General features: G+C 31.5%; 1 protein-coding gene across 1 annotated transcript; it reads left to right on the plus strand.

Moving 5' to 3' along the window:
* The first annotated feature begins 1,439 nt into the window (after positions 1-1,439).
* On the plus strand, positions 1,440-4,589 carry LOC127713973 (E3 ubiquitin-protein ligase TRIM56-like). The gene is made up of 2 exons (XM_052219923.1): positions 1,440-1,523; positions 3,376-4,589. The coding sequence occupies exon 2, from the start codon at positions 3,387-3,389 to the stop codon at positions 4,587-4,589; it is 1,203 nt and encodes a 400-aa protein (XP_052075883.1). The 5' UTR covers positions 1,440-1,523; positions 3,376-3,386.
* Positions 4,590-9,289: the final 4,700 nt, after the last annotated feature.

Genomic DNA, 9,289 nt, shown 5'->3' on the forward strand with positions numbered 1-9,289 from the left:
ATACATCTATCATTGGGATCCATTTATACCGTATCCTCATGCATTGAATTAGAATATCAAAATAAAGGCATGTGAAGATTTTCTAAAAATTGTTTGTTATTTCACAATGATATCATACTTTGACATTGTTTAAACCTGTTTATTAACTCTTGACTTTAATTATTTATCCCTTGTAATTTTTTATTAACTGTGTATTTGCATTCAGGTGTCACAGGTCAAATTTATTCGTTCATTGTGTTTTAATTTACGTTTTTTGATTGAGTTAAGCCTTCCAATTGATATTTTATAGTGTGTTTTTCTATGTTGTGATGTTATACTATTGTTTCAGAAAAGGGAGAAGGTTTGGTACCATTAAAACGTTTAATCCCGCTGCAAATGTTTGCACCTGTCCTAAGTCAGGAATCTGATTACAGTTGTTGTCGTCTGTTTATTTAGTTCATACGTGTTTCTGGTTTCTCGTTTTTATATAGATTAGACCGTTGGTTTTTCCGTTTCAATGGTTTTACACTAGTAATTTTTGGGGGCCCTTTATAGCTTGCTGTTCGGTATGAGCCAATGCTCCGTGTTGAAGGCCGTACCTTGACCTATAATGGTTTACTTTTATAAATTGTAACTTGGATGGAGAGTTGTCTCATTGGCACTCATACCACATCTTCCTATATCTATATAATGTCGTCAGTATAAAGTGTGATGTTCACCATGTGCATGATGTGTTGTTTGTAAATAGCACCAATACATACAGAATAACCACATATTGTCTCAAACACTTGCTTTGGAATAACATTTATTTTTGCAAGGCTTAGAAACCGGTAGAGTAGGGTTAGCATATTAATTCTTTCATGTTTCTAGCCGAGTCTAAACTAAATTCATATTTCGAGACAATGTATTGTGATTCTCTTCAGACTGAACTTGTCCAAATTAATATATTTTGGTTAAACCAACTTTTTAGAATTTGATGTAAAAATAATGCTCCTGTATTCTTTAATTAGCGTCATAAAAAAAACTTATACGGAAGCTTATAATCAACGTCAGAAAAAAGACATTATATGGTTAGCGGCTGTATGTTACAAATATTTATACTGGCAATGTGATTTAACAAGAAAAATTGCAACTTTACATACAAAAGGAGTGTAAACATAGGGGACTGTAATTTAAAATGGTCTCAGACCTATGATAAATCAAGAGCAATGGAGTTTTCATTCAAGTTGCAAATTCATCAATTTTATAATTTTCTTAACTGTGAAGAAAACGATAGCGTCCTAATTAGGATATGAACCCTCGTTACTATGATTCTCAAATGTTCTATCATCATACCAACTTTTGCTATTAAAAACTTACATGCACTCATGTTCTGGTGCAGTCTTTAATTGAAAAATTCCGCCAAAATAACTTAAAGGAGGAAGTTAAATTTTACAATTCAATTTGATAATTCAATCGGAGCATAGTCAAAATATGTGGTCTACACAAATCAAACTGATTCAGAGATATATAATACTTAAACAAATACATGGAACCTGACAGGGGTAAGATTTTTTGTATAATGTAACACAAAATGATGAGAATTCAAATGCATCTGAGTTCTTCATGCCTATTAGAAAAAATACATAAGAAATAAACATATGCAACACAAAATAGTGTACGCAACACCCTTGACAACCATATATTTAAACCTCTAATGACAACATTCGTGTGATTTAATCAGAAAAATTGGTTTATCACTAAACAGATTTAAAAATTATGAAAGTATTATCCTGTTTCAAAATTAACACAGGTAACATGTGAGGAAGATAAACATATTTGTAATGTCATAATTACCAAAAATTAAATGTTTCTTGTTACACCTAAATATAATTTCCTTCTATTATAAAGTCTGACAAAAGAATTATGTCAAGGTGTGAAAATACAACTGAATCTAAAATACTATTCAATAAAAGTTGTATTCCAGGGTAGAGTAAACCAGTTGTGTCTAATGAATCAAAGCCGTTTAATTTGATAATTAAGGAATATTATTTTAAGACGTTTGCACGACGCTCGAAAGACGTTCTAGTAGAATTGTGTATTCAGTACACTTACTTTAAGAATCAATGCAGTAAATGATTATACTAAACAAACCATATACATAGTTTAAAGTACAAAGATTGCGTTGACTAAAGAAATACAATAAGGATATTTTTAAACCGTATCGCAACTGTTTTGTTGTATTCTTTCACTAGCATTTTAACATAGGTCAATAGACTAAGTGTGATTAACCATATTATTTAATTCAAACTCTTTGAATTAGCATGAATGATATGGCTAGGCTTTACAATAGAATAAATTTAACTTGTGCTTCCTAGTCTCTCCATAATAAATAATTGTATGTTCTATCATTTCCGATACGTTTCATGTATTGGTTTGATATAATCATAGCAATTATCCGTGCATATGTCATAACAGAACCTATCAATGAATTGATAATAGTTAAATGTGAATTTTTATTTTTATTCTGTTTGTGCATATTCTCGACACATATATTTCCTTTGAGTTATTTACTAATTAAACAAATTAAATAGGCCTATTAAGCAAACTCAAATATGTTCCAAGAATGTAAACTGAAGATGTTTTTAATCTTTAATTCAAGCTTTGGTAATTTCAATCGTCTTAACGTTAAATTTGCAAAGAAGAGTTAATTCTACAACATTATTCAATACGAAAGCTAAATATTAGCAAAACTGGTCCGATTAATTAGTTAATAACGTGTATCATTTCAGTGTGTGTGTGTGTGTGTGTGTGATGCAAGGTTACAAATTCTTTACAAACAGTTGTAATAACTGTACCACTTCTCCCCACAATTCCCTGTAATAAATGGAATGTTCAGTAGCACTTTAAGAACGTGCTTATTTTAAACTCACAACATCATTTAACATTGTATGATTCCTTGCAAATAATAGAAAAAATAGAACTATCAGTGAAGTAATCAAATTTTTAAGCACAACATGTACTTAATCGGGAATTAATCTCACAATTATATAGATATTGCACGTCTCCGATAGTAGGAAGTATTATGTTTTCTGGTCCGTCCGTTCGGTTGTTATTCCACTCGCCCGTTCAGTATCAGATACCAGTTTCTGTTCAAGGTTTCAAGTAGTTTACCATACCTTTGTGTTCATATCAAATGAACACATAGTAGACATGTTCATTATGTATGGAACTTAATTATATGCCAGTTAATGTTTTAACCCTGATTTCTTGGTTTACAAGATATGGGATAGTGTGGGCAGGGCATGGTACAATATGGACACATATTCTTGTTCTTGATATTTTATAAAGCTGTTGATGTTATATGGTAATCATGTTTTATTTCATGAAGAAAATGAAATACTGTGAATCTTTCAGAATGAAGTGAGATGGCTACAAAAAATGCGGTGAATTTGATAACTGAGCTGGAACGTCGATATTTAGAGTGTAACATATGCACAGAGTTGTTTGACGAAGATGAGCGTATACCAAGGTTGCTTCCTTGTCATCATTCATTTTGTTCAGAATGCTTAAAAAGACTCGGTCGCCGAAAAGATCAAATTAAATGTCCAACTTGTAACGCTGTGCATAAAGTGAAGAAAAATGGGCCTATGGATTTTCCAAAGGATAACACAAGACGGGATTTGACGTCATTTTTGCAGGTTCATTCCGATCTAAATGCTTTCAAAAAATGCTGCCTATGTGGAAATACCGCGGATGTTACCTATAAATGTCAGCAGTGCATTTTAAATCTATGTGAGATTTGTCGCTGTCAGCACGAAAAAGAAAATAAAACGCACAACTCAGTTGTTAACAAATCTGAGATATTACAAGAGGAAGATCTTGATGTTTGTCAGAATCCTCAACATGAAAGGGCAAGACTCAAACATTTCTGCAATTCTTCGAATTGTCAAAGTGTTCTTTGTCCATCTTGTGCGCTGGATGAACACAGAGATATCAATGAACATGATCTTGAAGACATTGCAGATGCTTTCAAAAAGAGAAAAAGAGAATTAGGAGATGACGTGAAGTCTCTTCGAATACGAATGTCAGGTGTCGAATTGCTAGTGGAAAAAGTTCTCAACAATACTCATACACGAAAAAATAAGAAGAATGATTTTTGCAGAAACGTAGATGATATGTATAATAGAGGAATTAATGTTTTACAAAACAGAAAACAAAGACTTCTTGATGAATATAACTTTGCATTCCAGAGGGAAGACTCGAAATCAGTTATAAGAAAAGCTAACTTAGACACTTTTCTACAAAATGCAAATGAATGTTGTAGCCTCTCAGAACAATTGATAAACCGGAATAGCATGAGCTCCTTCTTGAATGTTTACCAAACAATAAATGTCCATGTGAAACGATACTTACATACCCCAGTTGAAGATTCAACTGGCGACGAAATAAAAATCGAGAAAAAGATGAATTTTGAGAATAATCTGGAATTATTCAAGAGAAATGTTGAAAATCTAGAAAAATTTGAGGCAGACGACGAAGATATGCAAACGTTGATCAACCAGGACCAAGGTAGATTACTTTTAAAACTTTATAATTCTTATATGATTTACATATCTATGGATACTTGAATTGGATAGGTCAATTAGAACTTTTCTCTTGGTTTACACTTCGATAAACCATGTTTCAGAAACTACTTTCGTAATCTATTCATGCCTGCAGGGATCCCGGGATTTTCAGCAAATTTAGATTAAAAAACAAATACATAACAGTTGTTTCTATTCTAATGCATATATAACAAAAAAGAAAAAATGCATTAAAGCTTCGAAAATGTATAAAATTAAAATTTAAACAAAATTCCGCGAAATTTCGTGAATGATTTAGCGAATTTACGTCATGGCAAAACACGACGCCATACGAATGAAAACTTTCAAGGGAAAGATTATTGCGTTACTTGTACCCTTCAAATTCGGATAATATCTCATTAAAATGAAGTTCTTGAGGTAGGTGCTTTTTTATTTTAGATTCTGTTGCATTTATCAAACATTTATGGATTTTAGAAAGTCAATATGGCGGCCAATTCCTTAGTTACGACCTGTCAATTGTGCATTTGATGGTAATTATAGTAGCCATTACACAAAAAAATGTTAATTAAAAATCGCGAATATTTGGCTTAAGAATTATAAGGATTAAACACATTTTTTCTAGAGGTTATTGATGTGTAAACCGGGGCTCTTACTCACAAACTTTACATAAAAGTCAATCGCCCCGGTTTACACATCAATAACCTCTACAAAAAATGTGTTTTATCCTATAATATTTGCCCTCTTATCATTAATGAAAAGATGCCCTGCTCAATTCTTTACAGATAGCTTATGATGCATCTGATGAAACAAAATTAACTATTTTGAAGAGTCTATAATCAAAAAGTAAAATAACAAAAATACCGAACTCAGAGGAAAATTCAAAACGGAAAGTCCCTTATCAAACGGCAAAATCAAAAGCTGAAACACATCAAACGAATGGATAACAACTGTCATATTCCTGACTTGATACAGGCATTTTCTTAGAAAATGGTTGATTAAACCTGGTTTTAAAGCTAGCTTAACCTCTGACTTGTATGACAGTAAAATTCTATTATATTGACAACGGTATGTGAACAAGACAAAAAGACATAATAGGTAAAAATGTCAAAAATAGGGGTACAGCAGTCAACATTGTGTTATAATCTTTGCCACTATAAAAACAAACAAATATGTAACAAAGAAACACAAAAAGACATATAGACAAAGCACATTATTAAAAATGAAAGACAAGAACACACAAATTTACCATAGCACAATAACACAATGACGGGATGTATAAGTACAGAGCCATGTCGAATGGATATCACCAAAAACATACTAACAGTAAAAGTAATATTCATAAAGACAAATAAAAGAATACTATAACACGTAATTAAGATGATAAACAACGTCAGTACCCAGAATCTATACTTCTGGACCATCGTGTATTATTTGTAAAGTTGGAACGGAATATTTATCAAGGTCTTGGTACCTCCCGATGTTCTTTTTTAGAAAAAGGACGAGACATTTCTAAGAACTTCCGCAGTATGATGCTCTCATACTACACTGTACGTGTTTTTTGAAAGTGCAAACTAACTTTATACAGTAGTTTACTCTCCAACGCATGACTGTGAGAGAGTTCAGGTAAAATAAAAGATAAACTGAAAAGTAATTTTCTAAAATTTTCCAAGCATAATAGACCTGCCGAATGTAAAAGGGGTCGGAATCTACCTATTTTCTAATTCATCCAAAATGATTAGATGACTACTAATAGGACTTAATCTTTGTTTGCTTTTTATTTTGGATTTGGACTAAGTCTAGGTTGTATGTATGGATCATTTTGTAACGTTAATTGAATAGACAGAAACTACAAATATATTCGACTAACATAGTCAACATACCATTATCATAGAGGAAAAGTTCTAGTTTCTTTTGTCTTTTCTGTTCACTTGCCTAGCCCGCAACAAAGGAAATAAATCGACAAAAATAAGAGCATAACGTTTTCTCGCACAAGTATTAACGATATAAATAACTGTATTGTACTTCGTTTTTGCAAATGAGATTATGAAATTCTCTATAAAAAAAAGAAGATGTGGTATGAGTGCTAATTAAAAAGTTTTTCCACCAGAGACCAAATGGCACAGAAGCTAACAACGATATGTCCTCGTACGGCCTTCAACAATGAACAAAACCTATACCGCATAGTAAGTTATAAAAATCCCCGTAGTGACTAAAGTAAAACAATTCTAACGAAAAAACTGACGGGCTGATTTATGTCGGTAAGGTATCATATTATACTTTCATTTTGTTGAAAATTAGTAAATTTAAATAGAATGGTTGATATCAAGTTAAAATTAAACAAAAGAAATGGAACTCTTTATTCATGTTATTATGGAGGAGGTAAACATCGTCAGGCTGGTATATTTGAATTGTTTACACCTGTTTCTATATGATTGAAAAATTAAATGCAGGTGCATAATTTAGTTTTGTTTGTATCTTATATACGTGTGTATACTTGAAATACGGTACGGGTATGAAGCATTGAGACATTTGTGAACTTTTAGATTATTGACATTTTTCACAAAACAGTAGATTATGCTAGGTGCATAAACATGCGAATCTTAATTGCGCATAAGCATAAACTCCGCCTACAAAAAAAAAAAACGCACAAAAAGAAAATCTTTGTAAAGCATTATTTGCATTTCTGTCCAAGGCAACAATTGTTTTTTGAAAAACAAATCCTAAAAATAGGCAATAATCTCATCGAAAACAGAGAGTCAGTAATTATACCTTTTTATGTTCAGGCGTGTTTGGGTTGACTGTTTTGTCTTCAAAACTTATAAAGCAAACCTATTGGATAAATCATCTCACATCATATTCCATTATTGTTTTTGTATTCAACCTACATGTAAACTTAACAACCTTAAAAATTCACATTACCAAGTGAAATACCTTTGTAATGAGTCAAAAGAACAGAGAAGAACGATGTGTTTGAATAAGAAAACAAACAATTTTCGTGCCACTATAAATGATACAATTTGAGATGTTTTTCCCAATTTTCTAACTTGTCTTCTATTTAATTTTCGTTCACTTATTTGTCATATAAATTTCAGTCAAATTATTTATTTTATTCATTTACTAAAAAAACAGTAATTCCGACTAACTGTTCACTATTTTTGCTGGAAAACATTGACGACAGCATAACCTTATGCATAACTTATAGGTTACACTTTGTAAATACAGCTGTTTCTCAAACCACGCCTCTTTTGGGGAGCTATATAATATTCATAGATAACTTGATTTGTTTACGTACTGGTTCCCGGATATGATATCTATGTTTCATCTCATAGAGACATAACTTGGGACTATTACCAGTATAAAAATATAATGATGCGGTGAAAATTAAACTTTTTTTAACACTTGAAAATCCTTCCTGACAACCAATCTGACGACAGTTTTAAGTTATCAAAAGGCATAACAGTTCATTAAATGGTGATAATTAAAGGGATATTAGGTACGATTTAGACAAAAATTGAGAATACTATTCTTTTTGTTTCAAGTACTACTTAAAGTGGAATTTTGAAATACTATTTCGCAATAAGCCGCCAGTTTTGCCCAAATTTGTCAAAATAAGCTCAAAAACATTGTTGATGTATTCTTGACTTGCAAGTGAATTAACCTCATTTAATCCATATTGATGTAACCTTTACTTTAACCCCTTAACTTAAGATAGGTTAAACATGTTCTATGCGTGTTCAGATACTTAACGAAAAAGAATGTCAACATTGAAAGTGAAACAAGGGTGAACCATTTGATTGACTGATTCGATCCATAAAAAAGTCATTCTTATACAGGTTAACCTTATTTATATAATCTTTAATATGAAATCAAACAAAACTAGAAAAAATCTTATTGCATATACTCACCATCAATTTATATTCATATTTATGTTTTATATAGGGTTATATAACGGTCGGCAGTATTTGCCTTGATAAGCATGATTGCAAACAAACAGTACTGACTATTAAGATGCATTTTCAGGGAACCAAAACGGTATACAACCTGATCAAGAAATCCCAATCGAAAGACCAATGCATCAAGATGTCAGACATGCGGACAGGGATGTGAGAAACAACAAACAAGCTGATGATGGGCGAAGTCTTGAACGGAAACTTCATATACTAGGACATGTGTTAGGATTAAGAAACGCATTATGGAAAAGCATACTGTGTCTTTTTATAATCCTAGTTATACATCATATATCAGTGCTACCGCTTGTTATAAAAGTATATGGCAACCGTAAGTATACAGATGTGTACAGTACATAATGTTTCTTGTTTGTTTAACTTGTTTTTTTTCTCTCATTAATCTTCATATATTGTTTAAGGTAGCTGGGTTGTCTTCCTCCATCTTGAATTTTGAAATAGCAAATAACAATCGGTCTAGATCTTTAATGAGATGTGCAAATTTCAAGAGTAGTATGTAATTCATGTGCAATACTTTTCATGTAAATAAAAAAAATTATATGTTTTATCATATTTACTGCTGTTGTGAATTTAGCAAGAAAACGAGTCCAGTGACCCATTTTTTTAAAATTTTTTTCTTATCTGAAATTATTAGAGCTATTAGACCCATACTTTTTATTACAATTTTGACAAAAGAATGATAAAAACTACATTTTGACAAATTATTAAACAAATCTATGGATTTTAACTTAGACCCCATCTACCTTAAGTAATTGTATCACAATAACGATAAAACATTGA

This window comes from Mytilus californianus, unplaced genomic scaffold (assembly GCF_021869535.1).
Source record: "Mytilus californianus isolate M0D057914Y unplaced genomic scaffold, xbMytCali1.0.p SCAF_9, whole genome shotgun sequence".
NCBI classification, from domain to species: domain Eukaryota; kingdom Metazoa; phylum Mollusca; class Bivalvia; order Mytilida; family Mytilidae; genus Mytilus; species Mytilus californianus.